General features: G+C 45.9%; 1 protein-coding gene across 1 annotated transcript in view; it reads right to left on the bottom strand.

Annotated features, from left to right (window-relative positions):
* Positions 1–15,643, bottom strand: part of LOC133014874 (neuronal PAS domain-containing protein 3) — a 231,305-nt gene extending 215,662 nt beyond the window's left edge. The window contains 1 exon segment of the mRNA XM_061082094.1: positions 15,474–15,643. Within this exon segment, the coding sequence (XP_060938077.1) occupies positions 15,474–15,643 (170 nt within the window).
* Positions 15,644–23,825: the final 8,182 nt, after the last annotated feature.

The following is a 23,825-nucleotide window of genomic DNA, read 5'->3' as shown; positions in this document are numbered from 1 at the left end:
GTTCTGCCTGATGAGAACTACATGCTTATCACGGGAAAATGCAAAGTTCAAACTGAATCCTTCCTGCCTGCAGAGGGCGGTAAATATTTACGGATGTTTTAACTGCCAAGCAACGCAGGTGGGATTTCTTCATGTGCAGCCGACGGTCGGTCTGCTCAGTTTCTTTACACAACTAAATAAAGTCACTCGACACTTTCAACACACTTCTCTTGTCAGTGAGGGAACTTTAACAAGCAAATGTTACTATTATTAATATTAATGTTATTTGTTATTTCACATGTTGCTGCTTCCGGACGAACTGAAGCTGGAGGAGGAAACACTGCAGAGTTTGAATAAATCCAAACTTTATTGGGATTCACAGTGTGACGTCGGAATAAGGTCACGGAGAAATAATAAGGATTCAGGGCGCCGTCTCTGGCCTCTGCATCACGGGTTTGTGTGTGTGTGTGTTAGCGTGTATGTGTGTGTGTGTGTGTGTTGATATGTGCAGGTATATGTGGGCTCGATGTGCATGTGAATGCCTGCATGTGTGTGCAGGACATAATGGCTGAAATCATTTAATGACAGGGGCTGTAGGCGTGTGTGTGTGTGTGTGTGTGTGTGTGTGTGTGTGTGTGTGTGTGTGTGTGTGTGTGTGTGTGTGTGTGTGTGTGTGTCAGAAGGGCACAAGTCAAGTGGGTGAATAAGTACAGACATCAATAACCAGAGGACACTTGCATGAAATTACACACAGCAGATCCATCATGGAGGAACAGCAACAACAGCATCAACAATGATGACAGGGTGGGGGTGTGGGGGGGGGGGACTGATTAGCCTGAAGGGGACAGAGACTCTCACATCTCGGAGGTTGCTGGTTCAGATCCCACGACAGGAAGCAAAAGGCCACAGAGCAACTGTGTGTTCGAAGGAAAAAACTGGAGCTCAGACGCAGGAAAAGGAACTGAAATATATTAATGAGTCGTCACTTAACAAAAATATCAATCTTAACTCAAGCTGCACTTGGTTAAATAAGAGAAATCTGACACTTGAAGACAGTAAAATTCAATTTAAAGAGAAGAAGTTAAGTGTGAACCTTAAAAATATATACAACAAATTCAACGTGTGTAGAGACAATATGACTACTAGTGTCAAATGGTTTATTAATACAAGATCAGCTCAAGGAACTGAACAAACGTGTGCTTCAATTCATGAATTATTATGTATACGTATTAAATAATTAAAACTATCATGTTGTCAAAAATCTACACAACGTGAGTGCAGATTAAAATAACTGGTTTAAAAGGGTCCAAATAAATTAATAACATCAACGACATTATTAATCCAACAACCTCTGAACCAGACTGATCCCAAACCTGTGTGAGAGTGATCTGTGTGTGTGTGGGTGTGTGTGTGTGTGTGTGTGTGTGTGTCTGTGTGTGTGTGTGTGTGTCTGTGTGTGTGTGTCTGTGTGTGTGTCTGTGTGTGTGTATCTGTGTGTGTGTGTCTGTGTGTGTGTGAGTCTGTGTGTGTGTGTCTGACAGCTCTTTGAAGAGCGCTCGTCTCTGATCAGCATGAGGTCGAGTCTTCTCCCAAATGTCACCATGTACTCACAGCGTGTCGCCATTCACTCACACACACACGCACACCAAACACACACACACACACACGCACACCAGACACACACACACACAGACACACACGCACACAGACACACACACACACCACACAGATAAAGAGAGGGAGCTGCCATCTCACTTCATACCGCTCACATGAAGCCGTGGAGAAGAGAAACAGAAGAGACAACGTGGACAAAAAAAAATCTTATCTCATTTTAAAAGGTAAAAAATATATCATGAATTAAACAGATAAACTCAATCAAAAGAAAATATTATTTAAAGTAAATTAAATTGAAAACAATTTTTAATAGATAAAGATAACTCAGTTTTTAGAGCTTCATGAAAATTAAGAAAAGCTCATTTGCTGCTGAAGAACATCTGATGTGCGCTTCAAGGGAAATTAATAATACATATTACATAATACAAATATATGTTTTATTACATATAAACACCTGAAGAATAACTGATTACTTATGGACCTTGTTGGGGACTACTTTCTGTGGCGGATTAATCCATCTGTGCTGCTCTGGTGAGTATTTCCAGCAGCGTTTATCTATTTTCACTTATTTGTGTCTGTTTTGTGAAAAGCTGCACTCGTGCTCTGATTGAGACCCCCCCCACACACACACACACAGACACACACACACACACACACACCTCCTCCTCCTCTCTGTCTGTGTGGAGCAGAGAATAATCAATAATCATTTCCCCCTCGGGTCTCCTGCCTCCCTACAGAGGCAGGAGCAGGTGACCAGGGGCAGGGAGGAGACAAGAGGAGGTAATGAGAGCAGAGGAGAGGAGATGAGACCCAGAGGAGGAGGAGGAGGAGGAGGAGGAGGAGGAGGAGGAGGAGGAGGAGGAGGAGGAGGAGGAGGAGGAGGAGTGATGCTTCTTCATATGATGAGACGCCACACATCAATAAACATGAGGCTGTTTTCAAACTGCTACACCTGCATTAAAAGAGGATTCACGGGATCGTTAGACGCATCAGGACGGATCCTGACCACAGACACTTAATAAAGATGGCCGACGCGTCCCCACTTCCTCACTTCATCACGTGTACGAACGCTGCCATATCCAGGCCACGCCCCAAACACGTGCTCAACCAATGGCGAGTCAGTCTCAGCTGTCGTTGACACTTCAGACTTTTTATACTTAACTAAAACCAAATGGATCATGAACATGAACGACCTGTAAAGAGAGAAACCATCTTTGACAAACGTCTACTTTGAGTTTTTATAGTTTGGTCAATTTACCATCTGCTAACACGGAGGAGGCGGAGCTTAATACACACTCTGGCTTCACTTTTGGGGCTGTCATGTCGTCGGGTGTGAATGTGATCGGGTTAAAATAAGATCTGTGTCACACCGGGCGACCGAGTGCTGTGGTGAATGTGGCTTTTAGAAGGAGAGAGAGAGAGAGAGAGAGAGAGAGAGAGAGAGAGAGAGAGAGAGAGAGAGAGAGAGAGAGAGAGAGAGAGAGAGAGAGAGAGAGAGAGAGAGAGAGAAGAGCAGCAGATTAACATCAGGAGAAAACACCTGTGTTGAAAAATGGACACAATTAATTTCTAAATAATTCCTCTTGGGGTTGAAGCAACAGTTTGAGCAGCTGCTTCACATACACGTTACAGCACCTGGTTATAACACACAGACACACACACACACACACACAGACACACACAGTTGTGTAGGCTAAATTCTGTTTATCCTCTTCATGTATGTGTTATTAATCAAATTCATGTGTTTCAGATAATTTAAGGATAATGAGATCAGGAGAAATGTAAGTTTCTGTAAACGTTTCAATATAATCAGGTTTGTAGACGACACTTTTCTGACATCCTCCTGAACTTCAGGTGAACTTTGACCTCAGACGACACATTCTGACCCGTTGAGGTCACGACTTTCTATCAACTGCAGCAAAGTCTGAAGCAGCCGTACTTCAAGCTGCACTCCTCCATCCCTCCCTCGCTCCTCCCTCCCTCCATCTCTCCTCCATCTCTCCCTCCGCAAGGCCATTAACATCAACCCGGGCGAGAGGGAGAGGATCGGAGTCAGGGTGGGGGTCACCGGGGAGAGAGGGAGAGAGAGAGAGAGAGAGAGAGAGAGAGAGAGAGAGAGAGAGAGAGAGAGAACAACAAAAGAATGAGGAAGAGAGAGAGAGAAATAATACAAAATTGGGAAAGAGTAATAAAGCAAAGGGATAAAGGGTGTGTGTGTGTGTGTGTATGTGTATGAGTTTGTTGTGTGTGTGTGTGAGTGTGTTGTGTGTGTGTGTGTGAGTATGTGTGTGTGTGTTTAACCAATCTAAAGTAGTATAATTGAAGTGTGTGTTTTCAAGGACAGGTAGATATTGGTCCTGAGGTGTGAAACTGCTGAGTCAGCAGGTCTGAGCTGATTACATCCTCTGTCTGTGAGAGGTGGGGGGGGGGTGGGGGGGGGGGTGGAGAGGAGGAGAGGAGGAGAGGAGGAGGGGAGGAGGGATGGAGAGGAAAGGAGGAGAAGAGGTAGAGGAGGACTATTCACATTAAGAGCGACGCGATTTGGCGAATAAATCACAAGTATTTAAACAAAAAATTGCCAGGTGAAAAGAGCAGATGGAATCAGCAAAAAGAATCCATAACTCTATCATTGTTCTGGAGGTCGTTTAGAAGGTTGACGCGTCCATGAAGAGGTTCTATGTCTAGTTGTCTTCTACAAAGGTTCTACTGGTCCATTAAGATGTTCCCTGGGTCGAGTGGAGATTCTATTGTTAACGAGAAGGTTCTACATGAAGTTTCAGAACTTTTTGTGGTAAACTACAAAGTTCTAGAGTTCCTTTGAAAGGTTCAGTGGGTTACAGGTAGGGTTGCAAAGGGGCGAAAAGTTTCCAGTAAATTTCCGGAAACTTTCCGGAAACTTTCCATGGGAAGTTTAGCTCGGGAATTTTGAAAAAAAATAAAATTCGTAAATTAAACGCTGAGCAATAAAAACATCATTCAAAACTCTATTTTAAAGATGTATGGAACGTTGAGTTTCAACCCTCCACTGGTCATTCTTCCATCACATGCACAGATAACTCCCAGCATGCTTCACTCTACAGCAGGGCTACTGAGGCCTGCTGTAGAGTGAAGGACTAGTCAGGTAAGTTTCCATGATATTACTGGGAAAATATATTAGCATGCTGATTGAGGATTGTTCATCTGTTCATCTAGACTATTTCCATTCATTTATCCATCAATTGTAAAATATTTTCACAGACGATTCCAATTGTTTGGCTAACTATTTATATCTCTGGCATTGCATTAGTGTTTTTTTACAAACTTTTTTCTCATCTTATTCTACAGAACAATGCCACGTGCACTCTCTCATGTGTGGAGACATTTCACCTCATCCAATGTAGAAGGAAAGGCTGTGTACATTTGCAAATACTGTGCAAAGACCTATGTTAAGAATGACACAACGATGCAGAAGCATATAGTCAAGTGCCCAAAGTTTCCTCAGGACTCAAATCAGCCTATGACACAACAAAATGTTTATATTTATGTCTGTATATGACAAGGTAAATACAGTTAGTATAAATTACCCACAACATTTCCAGTTAATTCCCGTTAATTCCCATGGAAAGTTTCCAACTTTGAATATTCCCAGAATTTTGCAACCCTAGTTACAGGAGATCTTAGTTTCCATTGAGGAGGTTCTGCGAGTTGTAGGTTCCTGTCGGTGAACTCCTTCAATAGCTTCATAGAGTTTATAGAGGCTCCTCTCAGGGGTTAATCAACTATGAAAGATTTTGTGGGAATGTGTTGAAAAGGTTTCGAGCCAAATGAGGGAACGTCTGACGAGGAGAACAGAAGATGTTCCTGAGCCTCTGATGGTGGAACGTCACATGACCAGAACGTTTGGTTTCTTTCCTTTTAAGTGAAAAACAAGAACAACATGGATCCACCTTCGACTTCTCTTCTGTTTCTAGTCCCTGACGGATCTGAAGAAGTCTCATAATGAGACGAAGCTTCCAGAGGAACATTAAACTCGAGCCACGGAGGAAACAAAGGTTTGAGAAAAAGCTTCCAGGTTGAAAAGCTGCTAACAGGAAAAAAAACAACAACATTTGTTTATGCAAAAATCAAGAAAACGTTCCTAACAACATGTTTGTGCGACTTTCCAGCCCCTGAAAAATGCTCCAGCCGTGTGCAGCATCATTTACATTTTCATACATTTCTCCATCTGGGACAAAACCAGCGTCCGTGTCAGAGCGGCGTGCGGCGTGCGGAGAATTCACACATTGTTATTTGGTAACAACGAACAAACTGCTGCTGCTGCCGAGGCTGAATTGCCGGCCGGAGACATTTCTTATGCATTTCCTTTTTCCAAAGAAAAATGTAAATTCAGTTTGAAAAGAAAAAGCAATTTTCACTCAGACATCAACTCCAGACGCATTCCTCTCTTCCTGTCTGAAAACACAACGTTTACATGTCGGGACAGAAGCAATCAGGTGAAATCACCGAGGGACGAGCGACCGAACTCCGAGTCCGAGACCAAACCTCACGAGTCACGAGTCACGAGTCCTTCTTCTTCTTCTTCTTCTTCTTCTTCTTCTTCTTCTTCTTCTTCTTCTTCTTCTTCTTCTTCTTCTTCTTCTTCTTCGTGGCTGTTTCAGCTTCTCGAGCTGTTTCCTAACAACATGTCAGGATCTGGCTGCTCCACACAACCCCCCCCCCGAACCGACAACACAACACAACACAACACGCTGCCAAAGCCTCACACAGCCCCCCCCCCCCCCTCTCTCTCTCTCTCTCTCTCACAGTCTCTATGTCTCTCGCTCATCGGAACAGGGTAATGGGACGTTTTATTATGTTGTTTCACCCCTGGGGGGGGGAGGGGAGAGGAAATGAGAGGGGGGGGGGGTTGGAGACAAAGCCAACTTTGTGGTTTTTCTGTTGTTCCTGAAAGTTCGCCAACACAACCGCCACCACAGACTCTCTCTCTCTCTCACTCTCACTCTCTCTCTCTCTCTCTCTCTCTCTCTCTCTCTCTCTCTCTCTCTCTCTCTCTCTCTGTCCGCCTCTCCGCTCTGTCTCTCACTCAGCCGGTCGTCTCTGCAGAGGACCAATCACAACGCGGGATACGGTCACATGACGGATTCGTTACATCATCACTGTAACCTTTACTCTTGTATTTCTTATTTTCATTTTTTTGTTTGACTAAATATTTTTCCACCGTGAATGTTTTGTTTTGATATTTTACGAGAAGCACGTTGAGCTGTTTGAATGGGAGATCATTTATCGTACATTTTAATACTTCGAGATTTAAATGGTCAAAATATATAAATGTGGTAATGTAGAAATGTTGAAAGGTTTTATTTTTGAAAAAGGTGGCATTGCTGTATATTAAATATAATTAGGGCTGGGCAAGTTAACTCGTTTTAATCGAGTTAACTCAAGTGATGAGTTAACTCGATTGTTTATCCGCCAATTATTTTCTTTTTTCCTGTTCTGCAGCAGTCAGCAACAGACTTTCACAAAATAAAAGCCTGACTTTCACAATAAAACAATAAATGATCAAACCTAAGTTAATGCGAGATAAAATAATTAATCGAGTTAACTCATCACTTGAGTTAACTCGATTAAAACGAGTAAACTTGCCCAGCCCTAAATATAATACATATAATATGTTTATTCCTTTACTGGAGTAGTAACCATATTTGGAGGAGCAGGGGGTGGAGCCTGGCTGAGAGCTCAAGGACACACCCACTTCCACCTGCTACCTGCACCCATTGGATGATACTAGCTGTCAATCAGACTGCGGCATCCACTCCCCCAATAAATACGGTGCCTTCATACATTTAATAAACAGTCTACGATTAAAAAACAAACGATTTTCACATCTGACCAAAAAACAAATCCATGAACAATAAAATAGTCTCTAATTGTTCTAGCTCTTCTGGATCTTGTGATATGAACAGTGACTGCGTTCCACTCACACCCGGGAAACCCACCGCGTGATTACCCAATACCCGTCAGAACACCTGAGCAACTTCCTGTAGAGCCATAGCAACCACTTAGCACGCCAACAACGTTGTAGTTCACGTTTTGCAGAAACGAGCTTGGAGGTAAAATCAGGAAGTGGAAAGCGGCGTGAGGGGTGGAGCCTCTAGAGGTCCTGTGTGGATCCTCGTTGGTTAGAAGACTTTCACTAACGGCTGTTCTCGCTGTGGCATCGGAAGCTGCTTCATGAAACTCAGACTGTTTCCTTCTCATCAGAAACTCGAACCCGAAGCATCGTTCTTCATTCTGCTCCCACACTCGTTTTTTTGTTCTTGCAAAATGTACTTTAGGAATTTGTACGTCTTAATTGAATTAAAGCCGGACTAAGTCATGTTTAAATCATATCTATATCCACCGTGTGTCTGTCTCTCTGCCAGACCAATCATATCCAAATCTCTCATCTCTCCTCTTTGCTTTTCCTCCTTTTTTCTTTCATCCCTCCCTCCCTTTGACTCCATTTCAACCCACACCCTGACTTTCACGATATCATTTCTCCTCCTTTTTTTCTTCCTCTCCGTTTTTTTAATCCTCCTCCCAGCGCACGTTCCCCCTCTCCCTTCCTCCGTCTCTCCCTCGTCCAGTCGTCCTCTCCATCATCTCTCCATCATCTCTCCATCATCTCCCTCTCCAGTCCCAGTGTAGTGTACTGATAGTGGAAGCACTTGTGCAGTCGGCTATGAAGTCTGTCCTCCTTCCATCACCCCCCCACCTCCCTCCCCCCTCCACCCTCTCTCTCTCTCTCTCTTCCTCTCCCTCCCTCTGCCCCTGGAAATTAATTTGGTCTCCTCCAGATGCCTATCGGCGCTGAAATGCTCCCAGAAATAGATCCACAAACAGCAGCTCAGCCAAAACGCCGGCGCTGCTTGACGGCTTTTAGCAGAAACACACACTGCTGGATGGATGGAGCGAGGGATGGATGGATGGATGTGGGAAGAAGGGAGTAAATGGCGAGCGAATGGAGGGGTCGGTAGGAGGAGAAGATGGATGGATAATGAAGAAAATTAATAGATGGATCACCTACAAATTTGTGCAGTTTATTGCCTAAACAAAGCATCGGTTTCCAGATTGATCTCCTGGCTTCAGCCGCTGCTCTCTGTTGCTCTCGGTGAGAATCGCCTCCAAGCGACTGGAGACCTGCTGCAGAGACTTCATCCATCACAATAAAACATTTAATCACGTTTTTTCCCTGAGAGATGATGCCGTTACAAACAGGAAGCTGCTCTGAAGACTCATTCCAGGACACGTCGGGGGGGTTTCACCGGCTGATGCAGAACAATAAGTTATTTGATGAAACTCTAAGTTCATCGTTGGAAGTTTGAGGTTCAGCGGGAAACTAACGTGATGATGCGTTAGAGGAAGGAAGGGTTTTCCTCTCGTCTTCTTCCCACATTAAGTTTAACATCTTTTCATTCACTTAAACACAACTTAACTCAATATTAACTAGATTTGAAAGAGCCAGAAAATGCTCATATGCAAAACCAGCACATTATCGCCATTTATATTTCAGAAAATGACCTTTTAATATCTTTGAAGTTTGCTTGTTTTTTGGGGGTTTTATTTCCAATAGTAGTGATGATGTTTATTTGTTTATTTGGCTTTAAAGCTACACTACCTCACTTTTACTGAGCAACAGCGCCCTCTGCAGTCACACGTGGTCATTAAGGCCTCGTCTACGCTACTGCAGATATTAAGTTGAAAAGATATTTTTCCACTTTTGTTTAAAAAATAATCTCAGTCCACACAACTTTCGTTTTACAAAATCTCAACTAGCGACGACAAATGCTCAACAATCATTCCCGGTCAGTAGGGGGCGACAAAGCAACTGTGACATCATCGTTTCCTGATGTACACAGATGCATCAAAACCAGAGTTTAAAAACTAAAAATCTGCCCTTTGAAAAACTTAAATACGCAGTTTGGACATGAGGCAGAAACTCAGCAGTAGAAGTTTGATTTGCAGATGATCTACTTCCGTGTGGACCTGACGTAGATCCACCAGAACCATGACGTAGATCCACCAGAACCATGACGGCTCCTGGTCTCCTCCAGGATCCTGAGAGACGGGAACCAGCTTCACCTTGGATCTGTGGAATCTCTGGATTTCCTCTGGAGGCAGGTGAGCAGCGAGGCCGAGTTAATATCAGATAACAAGTCTCTCTCTCTCTCTCTCTCTCTCTCTCTCTCTCTCTCTCTCTCTCTCTCTCTCTCTCTCTCTCTCTCTCTCGACAGCGTGGATCCGACTTCCTCCTGTCGGGTCGCAGCTTCCTGCCTCCTCGCCTCGGGACAAATTAAAGGATAAAAGCTCCTGGCGGCAGTGGAAGTGACGGCTGGACAGCGGTGAAGTGTAATTTCAGCTCTATAGGTTTGACCTCCGACCCCCCCCGCCCGCTCGCTGCTCTCTAACAGAACACGTATGCAAATAGCCGGCTGTTAATCTGCTGCTCAGCACTGACCCGACACCTTTGACTCTTCCAGTCGTCGGCTGCTGGGCGCTCACGAGGTAATAACGCGTGTAGCGCTGGGATGAGGTTGTTCAGGTTTCAGATTAATGCTTTAAATATGAAAACATAAGTCAAATGCTCACAACATGTCTCTTGTTTCTCTGTTTGTTTCTCAACAGGAAGTTGTGACAAGTTCAAGTCTGAACAGGAAACAGAATCTTCCTCAGTGTATTTTTTTGTGATCAAGAAAAAAATAATCACACAAATATTGAACGCCACAGTTGAGTCAGGACACTACAGCTGTTTTCACATCTGGACTGAAAGCTGGAACTTGTCAAAGTAAAATATCAGAGTGAGTCCATGTGAGGAAACAGCAGGAAAATGTGAAAGTGGAAGAACGCAAACGTCTCAGGATGAAGAAGAGGAGCCGCACACGTAGAAGACGAAGACGAGGAGATTCCGGTGTGTGTAGATATTAATATATATAAAAAAATATATTATTCGTCATCACAGCAGCTGTGAGATGAGCCGTGTGTTCCTGAGGTGTTCAGCTTTATCTGGTTTCACTATTTACTGACACACACACACACACACACACACACACACACACACACACCTGAATCCTGACCAATTACTGTAACTGCAGCATCGCCGAAGTCCAACATAATTATCAGAGAACTTTCCTGAATATTCACATATTCACCAAGTGACGGACGTCAGAGTCCAGGAGACAAAGATACGACAAGAGACAAATACGACTCATCATCACATGGAGAGTCACACGTTACTGCTCGAGAAGAAGACGCACAATCACAACACAACTGTAATAAACTGCTTATTTCATCTCCGCAGCACGACGACACTCGACATCACTGCTGCTACACAACTACCAGAGAAGAATAGTGTTTTACACTCGGTCGCTTTTCATCCCTAAAGTCGAGAAGGAAAATAATACCAGAGTGGAAATTATTCCACCACTTTAAATATAATACAAACGCCACCGTAGAATAGAAGAAAATAGAACAGAATAGAACAGAATAGAACAGAATAGAACAGAATAGAACAGAATAGAACAGGGATCAATGACTGAAACAGAAGTGGATCGAATGCAGCATAAACATTTAAAATAAAGTTACAGCTTCTGTCAGTTCAGTGAAACGACGACAACAATAGACTAAAATATAATCTTTCCACAACATGAAATAAAAATAATGTTCTCCTTTAAATTATTATTCTACTAAAAATAAGTGTGAGTAGAAGAGAATAAAAAGGAATAGTTAATAAAATCCACACGTCACAAAGGACAAAATATACAAATCATCCAGTTCTCTTAGTTCTCTCTCTAAATCAACAAGGCTTTAAATCTGTAAACACACAAATAGAATAGAGTCAGTGTTGCACGTCGAGTGCGAGCAAACGATTCCAGCTTCCAGCAGCTTTTCATTCAGACAACACAACGCAACAGCGTGCATGTGACGTGCGCTTCCAATACACACCCATCAATGATCAATAAATACAAATCACACGAGAGGAGAACTGGGACCAATCTGCCTGTCAATCAACAGGTGAAGGAGTGTGTGTGTCTAATGTAGAATGGAACACACACACACACACACACACAGACACAGACACACACACTGTGAACAGGCTCCACACCACCAGTAGAACACATCCTCGTCTCTATGGTGATACACGTCGTGGGTTGAAATCCACCAGTTGATCCACTGAAAACATGTTGATGCACAAAAACACAATTCTTCATATTTCACATTAAAGCTGATGAGAGGCGCTGAGGTCATGACCTGCACACACACACACACACACACACACGCACACACACACACACGCACACACACACACACGCACACACACACACACACGCACGCTTGTCACCGATGGCTGCACGTTTTCTCGACGCAGGCACACACACACACAAACAGTGGCACAAACACACAAACGCACACACACGCACCTCTTGCTTCGGAACACACTGCACGGCTTGCCAGCGTGCACGCGCACCACAGAAGGTGACAAGCGACCTGTTACCCAGCCACACGCACACACACACACACACACACACACACACACACACACACACACACACACACACAGACAGACACACACCCAGGCACACGCACGGGCAGCAGCGGTCCTCCGGGCTCACGCGCACGGACACGCGCAGGCGCCGCGGGGGGCCGCTGCGCTCCGGGGCCGCGTGCACGCGCATGGACGGAGGGTTACCGTTCTCTGCGCGTCGGGTCCTGCGGGATGCTGGGCTTGGTGGGCGCCATCTTCCTGCGCGATCCGGTGGTCCTCGCTCCCCCCCCCCAGCCCCCCCCTCCTGGCTCGGCTCGGCTCGGCTCGGCTCTACGCGGAGGAGCCGCGACAGCAATGCGTCATGGTCCGTGTGTTAAGACAAAGCCATGTCCGCATGTGTGTGTGTGTGTCCGTGTGTGTGTGTGCATGTGATGAGCGTGCCGTGCCGTGCCGTGCCGTGCCGTGCATGCGCCTCCTGCTCGTCTCAGGCGCGTGCACGCACCGGGCAGGGACCGGGCTGCAGCAGCTGGGGCATGCCGGGCGGAGTGGGGGGGAACCCGGGGAGGAATCCTCTCAGGTCCCGCTGTGTCGCCTGGTCCGGTCCAGAGGAATCTCCTGCACGCTCCTGGGGGGGTTGGGGGGGGGGGGGGGGGGCAGCCCGTTACATCCCGGTCCCGGTCCCGGTCCCGGTAACGGTCCCCTGGCCGGGCAGAGTCCCTCCGGTGGGTCGGTGCTGACAGGAGGACACACAGGACACCTCGCGTCCCCGGCGTGTCTCCTCCAGCCCCGGTGAACAACAACACTCAGTTGCGTGAGTGTGTGTCTGCGTGTGTGTGTGCGTGTGTTTATTTTTTATTTAAATCTCCCTCTTCCTTTTTCCACAATTCCAATTTTTAACCATCACAAAACAACCGTCACCTCCCAGCGTGCACGCGGGTTGACGGGTGATTTATTTGGCTGCTTGTCCTGTAAATCACATGCACGCGCGCACGCACACACACACACACTAACACACACACACACTCTCTCCACCCTTCAGTGTCATAATAAACACATCACAGAAAATGTCTCCCTTCACATTTTCAGAAATCAGAATTTAACTTTTGGCGTCGCTGTTATTTTTCCAGTTTTTTTGCGTGAAATCGAGTCTGAAAAATTGAACAAAACTCAGAAACATGTAACGATGCTTCTCATTGTCTCATTCCAGGCCAGCGCACGTGTTGTGTTCCTGCAGGTTCTCGGTGTGTGTGTGCATGTCGGTGACGGCTCATTATCCTGCAACACAAACCAACACCTGCTTCTCCTTCTCCTTCTTCCTTCTCTTCCCTACGTTTATTTAAATTCCTCCTTTTTTTCTTGATGTATAATTCGGTGTAGCCTGATCATTGTGCTGTGTGATTAACCCTGAGAGCTGGAAACCTTCTCTCTCTATAGCAATGACCTCTCAAGGTCAAAGGCATGCTGGGTATTCTCCACACAAACACCGGGTTACAGGCGCTGTGCTGTGGCGGGAAATCACGGCTGAAACTAACAATTGAGTAGCACTTAAACGGCACTTTGTAGTTTTGCTTTATTTTTGAAGAAATTGTACTTTCTTGATTCTTGAATGCACTTATTGTGAGTCGCTTTGGATAAAAGCATCAGCTGAATGTAATTTAATGTAATGTAATGTAAAAAAATTCCCAGGTTACAAACACGGTTTCAAATCCAAAGTGAGTTGAAACACACGGGTTGTTTTTACGCCGCATGAAGAGTCGGGAACATTCAAACAGCAGCGTTCTGTTTGGTCACATGGGAGAGTGACAGCTGAAAGGTCACGGGTTTGACCCCTGAGCTGCACTGACGTCACCTCAGAGGCTTCAGGGGATTTTAGATTTAGGGGATAAAACCAAAGTGAAGCTGAAAGATGCTTCAGGTTTGAATCCGAGCAGCGACGGAGACACCCGGACGAGGTTCGGCTCCTTCGCTCTACGGCTCAGCTCTGCTCACCGGGAGCAGCCGAACGGAGGCGACGTGGATAATGGAGCGTGATGTATAAACATATTAGCTCCCAGCTGTTTGCTGGGGGAAGCACTACGCACTACAGAGAGAGGAAGAGGGCGACGAAGAGGAGAAGCCTTTTCTCTAAAGATCGGACGGGACGAGTCTCCGCGGTCGATGGAACCCTCAGTTCTCAACGGGTCCTGGAGGGGTTCCGCGGGGTCCCCAGCTGCCAGATGACGACAGGATGAAGATCTGAGAAGGTGTCAGAGCTCTGATCTCATCCTGCCCCCCCCCAAACACACAGACACACACACACACACACAGACACACACACACACACACACACACACAGTCCGGTGCCCATGAGCTCTGCTTTAAATAACAATACGGCCTCAGTCTCTTTATTTGTTGCTTCAGAGCTCAGAGACGCTCTGTGAGGCCCCGGCTGTGATTTACCTTCTGTTTGCTCCCCACAGCTTCGAGACTACACACACACACACACACACACACACACACACACACACAAACACACACACACACACACACACGCACATACAGCTACACTCCAGAATACGAAGAGTTTTGCTCCCAAGTAAAACGAAAAATAGTGTGTGTGTGTGTGTGTGTTTGGCCCCCCCACTGCTCCAGATGATTAGAAAAAACAACATGACTGAGCAGCCGGACAGGGGGGGTAATCATTTAGATTCACAGTGTGGGGGGGTATAGGGGAACAACAGGGGGATGGATGGAGCGGAGCAGAAAGCAGGTTGGACCTGAGGAGCCGCGGCTCTGAGATAATTCAACGTTCACGATAAATTACGTCTTTTTGTTTCCAGTGAATTAGAAAAAGCTCGATCATGATTTTCCCTCTGAATTACCTGGACCTCAGTTCTCTGTTTCCACTGAACGACCTCGAACGGATTCATCCTCTTCTCTCCACCTGACACTATTTTTTATAAAACTTGCTTTCAAAACAGAAAAACCCAAAACTGTGGAAACTAAATTTAATTCTCCTGCAGCTTCAGCAGCTTTTTGGTTTATCAGAAAACTTGGAAATGAAAAAGAGCAAAAGAGCAAAAGAGCCATTTTTGTGAAATTCCAGTTGTGGTCCAGTTTGACTCTGGAGCTTTCTGAGGGGACGGATGATTTTTAAAGCTTTGATATTAAAATAAAAACTGATGAACACAACCTGAGCATCAATTCAAAAATAAATATTTTTTAAAAAAGGGTTTCCACTGAGATAGAGATGCCTTAAAATGAACCTCAAATAAGGTTCAATATAGAAAAGATAAATAAAAACATTGCAAAATCACTTTTCAGCAGAAGCAAGTATTTGCTGCACTTTGCTTCATTCCCCCCCCACACGCCACAGGTCGGTTCCCGCAGCTCCACGTACCTTTGCTGGTAGCCGGTGAGACCCTGGACCCCCTGCGGGCTCCCGTTCGAGGCTCCCGGGCCCGGCAGCCGACCCACCGGGGGTCCGGTCCCCATCCCGCCGCCGCCGCCCGGTCCTCCGGCCGCCGAGGCCGTCACCTGGACGCTGAAATCCGGGAAGATCCTGATCATGGTCCCGGTGGAGTCCCGGTCGTGTGTCCGCCTCTGATCCCGGGTCTGTTCAGCCTCCTCCGGGCAGAGCAGTCACAGATCTCTGGGTCGAGTCCGGTTCTCTCTCTCTGCTTCTGGGTTCTCCTCTCCGTCTCTAACCTTCGGATGGAACTCTGGAGCAGATCCGGATCATGGTCCCGGTGCGTAAACCCAACAGACCCCGGCCGAGGGGTCGATGCCCGAAGAGGCTGAGGGATGCTGCAGGAGCAGAAGAGACCAGGAACCTCTTTCTACTCCTTCTCCTCCTTCTTCTCCTTCTTCTTTCTGCCTTCTATCCTTCACAGGAACCCCCCGTGCAGCTCCGGATCATCACCCCGGTGTCTCCGGTGTCCTTCTCCTCTCTCGCCCGGCTACACAGACCCTGGATCAGTCCCTGGATCAGTCCCTGGATCAGTCCCTGGATCAGTCCCTGGATCAGACCCTGGATCAGACCCTGGATCAGACCCTGGAGGAGCTGGTTCTTTCCCCGGTTGGACACAGACCTTCAGCCGGGTCCGTGCTGTCGTCTCCCGGCTCCGGAGCTCCGGATGCACCCCCCGCTGCGCTGGCTCTCACGCTGGCACCGCCGCCGGCTCTCCTCCCGAGAAGGGCATCCCGTCCCCGGCCGTCCTCCGCCTGGTGTCCCGGTGTGTCCCGGTGTGTCCCGGTGCGTCCCGGTGTGTCCCGGTGTGTCCCGGTGTGTCCCGGTGTGTGAAGGAGGAGCTCGGCACTGACACCGGAGCGATCCAGTGATCCAGCAAAGTGTGTGTCGGTATGTGTGCGTGTGTGTGCTGTCCTCTGCGCTCCCCTCACACAGAGAGGGGGGGTGTGGGGGGTGTGGGGGGGTAGATTGACTGATAGCGCTGTGTGTTCAGCGGGAGGACATCTCCTCCTCCACCGGCTTCACTGTGCGGATGGAACCGGGAACAGAGAGTGGAGCCCGTTATATTTATGAACGCACCTGCGCGCGTGTGTGTGTGTGTGTGTGTGTGTCTGTGTGTGCGTGCGTGTGTGTGTTGTCCACCACACGCACGCGTTCAAATATCTGTGAAATGTTAAATAAATGTCCCAAAAGTTGGAAACAGGAAAAATGACAAACTTCAGGACTTGAAGTCTCGCTCCTCAAGCGACAAATCCACCGGAGTTTTATTATTGTGATGAAAAATAGAAAAAGCGAGTGAGAGTCAGAAGAGGGGGGGTGTGTGCACTTGTCCAAAAGACGCACAACCAACACGAGTCTCAGTTTGGACAGACAAGAGAAGTCAGGTGTGTCTTCATCCTCATCCTCCTCTTCATCAGGTGCGTGTCCTCTCTCTCTCTCTCTCTCCTCTCTGCGCTCAGCGGAGCTCCATGTGTGAGCAGACTCCAGGAGAAAGTCATATTCCCTCTCTCTCTCTCTCTCTCTCTCTCTCTTTCATATCCCCTCCCCTTTCTCTCTCCAACCCACGCCCCTCTCTCTCCCTCCCTCTCTCTCTCTCGCTCTCTCTCTCTATCTCTCTCTCTCTCTCTCTCCTCCCACCCTCTTCTGTCTCTCCCTTCTCTCAATGGTCCTTTGAATATTCAAACCAGAACAGAATATTCTGAATGTTTGGATTCTTAGCGGTCGTCTCTCTGCGGTTACAATATTGTTTCTAGTTTTGTCGACAAATTCAACAACTGTGGAAATTATCCGATGTAATAATTTTCACTTGCTGGATTTGTTTGCAAAGCTTTTTACCGCAAAGCTTTTGACAAACATTTATTTAAAGTCTTTTTAATTTTTTAAAATTTGGTCCATGTCCCGTCTGCTAACATGGAGGAGGAGGGGTTCGTGACCTACACTGCAGCCAGCCACCAGGGGGCGAGCAGTTAGTAGCACTTAAATGTCACTGACTTATAGCATTTTGTAGTTTTGCTTTATTTTTGAAGAAATTGTACCTTCTTGATTCTTGTTGTTCTTGGTTTGTTCCCTCGGGGTTGATGCACTTATTGTGAGTCGCTTTGGATAAAAACGTCAGCTAAATGAAATGTAATGTAAAGTTGCTGCTATTGAAACTCTGTGTGCACATGTTAATATAGTTTTAGCCACCAGGGGGCGATCAAGACACCTTGGCTTCACTTTAGGAAGCTGTCGTGTTTCCTCAGCTGATGAACCGAGCGTCTCAGGAGACGGACGAAAGCCAAACCGCTCACATTCATCGTCCCAGGTTGGTCTCTTTGGCTCCGCCCCCTGAGGGTGAGCCCGCCGCTCGGCCTCTGGGACGCGTTCGCACAACAAATCCTCTCATTTGCAGCACGAGGAATCGAACCCCCGACTCTGGCAGTGTTCAGCAGCCTCTCTCCTAATTGAGCCGCGGCCGACACATTTTCAATATGTCCTGGTCCCGTGGACCCGGTGGAACCCCCCCCAGGCCCCCCCCAGGCCAACGCCGGGTCTCCCAGCCTCTCGCTGAGTGTCGCTAACAACCCGCCGTCCTCGTCCGGACTCACAAACAACGCATCGCACTAACACAACCTCCCAATTGAGCTGATTAAAGACCAATCAGAACACACAGCTCTGGCCTGACGTCTAAATTGGATCGCAGCTCTAACCAGCAGCTCCTAATGAAAACCACAGCCACAGCCTTGCTCACCCACAATGCACTTTGCCTCTCTCTTGCTTTCTTTCACTTCCTCTCTCCTCCGCTCGCTCGCTCGCTCTCTCTCTCTCTCCGTAATGAAATCAAATGAATTGGACTGGAGGTTTCAGGGGAGACATGCTGGACCCCCTTATGGAATTAGGACTGAACAGAGAGAGTGTGTGTGTTTGTGTGTGTGTTTGTGTATGTGTGTGTGTGTCTGTCTGTGTGTTTGTGTGTGTGTGTGTGTGTTTGATGCAATGCTTGTCCCTGTATTTTCTAGGTACGACCACCAACTCATGATGTGTGCATGCATTATACATTTGACATAATATGCATTTAGCTCTGCAGTGTTTGAGTTTTATGTGCGCGTGCATGTGTGTTAGTGCACTTGTGTGTGTGTGTGTGTGTGTACATTTCCGTCTGTGTGTACTGGCTGTATTAGTGAGCTGTGACCAGGTAAAGTACAGCAGACAGAATCAGGACAGTCGACCTGCTGTTATCCCTCAGGAGCACACACACACACACACACACACACACACACACACACACACACACACACACACACACACACACACACACACGTACACACACACACACACACACGTACATGCAAGCGCACACACACACTTCACAAACACTTCCTCACACTGTAGATCTGTGGCGCTGCTTTCAGGTGCGATGACTCCTGCTCGGAATCTTTCGCGGCAGCGTCTGAGACGACATTCGATCAGATGTTTCTCCTGCAGCTGATGGGGTTTACACCATGTGACCTTTGGCCTCTGTTGTTCAATAAAGAAACAGCTTTCAAACAGCTGATGCTCACTATGAACTAACTCCTGATCCGGCGTTAGTGTGTGTTACCGAGCTCCGGTGATTGAACCAATCAGAGAGAGGCCTGGGAGAGTCACAAGCATCGGACTTAGACGGGATCGTAGTTTGAAAACTCCAGGGCTGTGATTGGACGAGCAGAAACTGAGACGTTTGGAAACGATGACGCTCACAACCTCATGCTGATTGGTTCTTTACGGTCACGATGGAGCCATTGCTGATTCGTCAGGCTCCTGTCACATGACCTCCCTCCAGCAGAAAACAAATAGCTTCAGTTCAAGTGTCACTGACGCTTTTGACTTCGCTCACGTCTGCAGGTTTGATTCTGTATTTTACAGTCACACAACTGTTTCAATATGGAGGAGACGAGATGTGTTTCAAGCAAACTGCGACAGCCAAACACTTCCTGTTCACGCCTTCACGTGCACGCCACGTGTACATGAGAGGTCACGTGATGCGTTTTCAGGCCTGTTAGTGTGGACGAGGAATAAAACTGATGTGAAGTCAAAACGCTCGAGTGGACAGAGAACGTTTTAATTTGAAAATGTCGTTTTCGATGGAAAAATGAAGCTTGAGTCTCACACACACACACACCCACACACACACACACACGTCAATTTAGCTGTTAAACACAACAAAAGTCAATAATCCTCCATCATGTCTCTGTGAATCCATTTTGGTCACAGATCACACTTCGCCGTTTCCTCATCGGATTTTTTATCCTCATCCTCAAGACGACAGAGAAATCATCTGCAGACAAAAACTGATGCACAAGAAGTTATGATCCAGACACAAGACGCACACACACACACACACACACACACACATCCTATCTCATCAGATGCAAATCATTTAAACAGGCCGTGAGTAAATCAGGTGACCCAGCCGACCAATCAGAGAGACAGACAGACAGCCGGTGACAGCCGCCCACGCCATCAGCCCACGATGACAGCTAAATCCCTCTGCCCTGTAATCACACTAATAATGTTAGCCTCTTAATATTTTCCCTCTGCCCGCGGTGATGGATGGGGTCAGGCTGCGATTCCCTCGGCTGGGGTCAAGGGTCACGCCGGAGCCCGGGCTCTGTGATCTGCCACTGTAATGGGAGCTGAAGTATTAGTCCTCGACGCCTGCGGACGCCGCGACGCCTCGGCACAGATGATGAATTAACTGCTACCAGGAATTAGAGAGGGAGCTTTCTGAGGACACACACTCACACACACACACACACACACACGCACACACACACACTCATCTACACACCTCCATATGCAAATGATTAATAATAGACATCACGGACATCAACTTTATATCTTTTTCAACTCTTCTCTCTCTCTCTGGAACACACAAACACACACACACACACACACACTCACACACTCACACACACACACACACACCTACGCATGCTATTGATTGATCATTGTCTCCGACTGATTCTGGCATCATCACTGCTTTTATTTATTCGGCCGTTCAGCGGCTCTTGGCCTCTCGCCGTCTCGTATCAAATTGTTTTTTAAATGCATTTTGACGACTGATGTGAAAATGTAATCTTGCTAAAACTATAAATCCATATTAATCACAAACACACACACACGCGCACACACACAGGTTCCTATCATGCTTTAATGAAGTCACACTCCTGATCACTTGCTGCTTTTTGAGTCAAACTGGATGAAAGCGAAATGACAACGATCCGTTCTTTAACTTTAACTTTTGTTTTTAAAAATCAAGGCAACAATAAACGTGTCTGTTTAGCAGAGTCGTGCTTCAACTCTGATTTATCTTATTGCTCCGTTCTCGCCCAAAAACGTGAGTCACGCTGTCGCCCCGGGTGACAAGTTCCTTCATCACCATTAACGTTTAACACTCAGTCGCACTTTCAACACTCAACACTGCTGCAACAAACCCGGTGGATTAATCCGCCGCTGAAAATAGACCCCGACTAATGCACCCTCCTTTCTGAAGCTCGTTATTTAACTACTGATCTTTTCTCTACTTGCAAAATGTCTTCATGACGATTTATGAGTTTGAGGAACCGAGCGGCTCCGAGCTGAGAGAAGTGAAAACACACACTGTTGTGAAACAGACCAACACATTGTCGGTTTCGCCACGTTGTAAATCTCACAGTTTCAACGGTTGTTTTCAGAAAAGCTCTGAACTCCAGAGAATCTTTCTCTTGATTTTTGAGAAACGCAAACGTCCAAGTGAGAAGCTCCAGACTTTATTAAAATTGACTATACAATCTGCAGATAAACAAGGGAGGATGAACACAAGCTTCACTCTGTTTATAAAAAGCTCTGCACACAAACAATAAAGTGACAGAATATTGTAGACGAGTTTGAGGACGACTCACTAATGAATATTATCAAGACAGGAGGAGAGAACATTACAAACACACAACTTTACTAAATAACATAATAAAATATAATATAATTTAATTTAAATTAATAAGAGCAGTTGTGTTCTTCAATCTCCTCCATCAACATATTTCTGAACAGGTTTCTACTAATATTAATAATAATGATAATTCAAATCGAAGCTGAGTGACGTCAGGATCGGTCCAACCTGCTCACATGTCTGTTACTGAATCCAGAGTCTGCACACACACACACACACACACACACACACACACATACACACACACACACACACACACACACACACACACACACACACACACACATACACACACACACACACACACACACACACACACACACACACACGCACGCAATTAAACTTCAAAACGTAGTGAAATATATATGAACAAACCTTCAGAGTATAAACAGAATCAATCTGGAGAGTTTGGTGAATGTAAGTTGGAGCGTGTGAGAGAAAACTCATTTTGACAAAACAGCCTTTTTCAGATTTGTTTTGTGATCAGATGCAAACGGACAAAGTGAAACAAAATAAACATCTAATTTGTGTTTGGGAGATTTTATTTCCACTGATAACAAACAAACAACAGGAGAACTTTTCCATTTTTATTTTCCTTTATTGTCTCGTCCTGTTACGGCCTATCCTTTCTGTTTGAATGGTCATCTGGTTGCCATGGTAACATCATGATGGTATCACTTACAGCATCAGTACCTTCAGGTGCAGTACTCATTACCGTTCTTCTTCTTCTTCCTCTTGTTCTGTTCTTCTTCTTCCTCTTCTTCTTCTTCTTCTTCTTCTTCTTCTTCTTCTTCTTCTTCTTCTTCTTCTTCTTCTTCTTCTTCTTCTTCTTCTTCTTCTTCTTCTTCTTCTGTGTAATTCTGTCTCTTCTTCCTGTGATTGGTCGAAAAGTCCAAACTATCCAACAAAGTGTTTTCTCTGCAAACCAACAGAACCTGGTTCAGTTTGATCCTGTTTTAAAGGAAGTAGATTCTGATAGTGAAATATGGAACCCTGTAAAAAACAAGAGTTGGTCTTCAGGCAGGGTCACATGTTCAGGTTCAGGTTCAGGTTCAGGTTCAGGTTCAGGTTCAGGTTCAGGTTCAGGTTCAGGTTCATCTTTAAGACTAAACTGAGGTTCAGAGAAATCCCAGAACCTGGGTTCCCGAGCTGTGAAGGAGGTGAAGCTCCCGTCGGCTCATGTGTCGGATCCTCGACGGATCGCTCCGACTGCAGCTAACAAACCCTTGATGACTTCTCTGTATTACATACATCCCCTAATGTAGGATCAGCTCACAAGCAAATCTGTTTTCAATCTACCTTTCCATTTCCTCCCCTGCTCCCGATCTAAAGTACATTATGGAGCCGGATGATGAGGGGATGGCTCCGCTCGTCAGGAGGGAGAATGAAGGAGGGAGAATGAAGGAGGGATGGCGGAGACACAGAGATCATTACGTCGTGGAGAGAAACTTGAAAGGTGCTTCGCTCTCTGCGTGTTTGAACACACACGTTGACTCATTTCCCTTCGACACCGACGCACACGCTTTACAACACATCCTCACCTGCAAGAATTCTAATAACACAAATACTTTTTAAATGGAACTTTCATCGGGTGTTTCAGCGAAGCACTGATTGCATCGGTGAGAGCTGCAGCGTGTTTGCACCTGTCGAGCTCAAGAGGCCCGACTGTAGTACGTCTTAATGAAAGTGTGACGTCGAGGAAAACATCCGTCACTTTCATCATTTTCACACGTGAACTATTGTCGTGAGTTTTCAAATATCATCACTTTTTATTGATATTTGAAATCACTCAAATATTCGGTATGTTTCAACCGATTCCACCACAACAAAAGGGTACCGCAGCATCCGGGCCCGCACCACCAGGCTCAGAGACAGTTTCATCCCCCAGGCCTTAAGACTTTTAAACTCCTCTGAACTGCAATAACCCTAACCCACCAAACCAGCACCCTGGAATATTTGCATATTTGCACCAGCACCATAACAAGCATATTTAAATATTTGCACTACTGCATAAACTGAACATTCATCTGTAAAGATATATATTTAGATGTATATATTTTATTTTCTATTTTAAATTTTTTATATTCTATTTCATTGTTATTCGATTTTATTCTTTTTTATTCTATTTTATACTATTTCTATTATTATTAAAATTTTTTGGGTTGAAATTACTGAGCATTGCTTAAAGAGAGTATGTGACCCATGTATTTCATTCACAGTGACTACTTCATGTTATCTCTGTACATTTGACAATAAAAAATCTTGAATCTTGAATCTTGAATCTGGAGATGTTGACGGGGATTCTGATTTAAATTCTCTTAAAATCTTCAGAGTGA

This window comes from Limanda limanda, chromosome 12 (genome assembly GCF_963576545.1).
Source record: "Limanda limanda chromosome 12, fLimLim1.1, whole genome shotgun sequence".
NCBI classification, from domain to species: domain Eukaryota; kingdom Metazoa; phylum Chordata; class Actinopteri; order Pleuronectiformes; family Pleuronectidae; genus Limanda; species Limanda limanda.
This window is presented reverse-complemented; position numbering and strand designations above follow the sequence as displayed.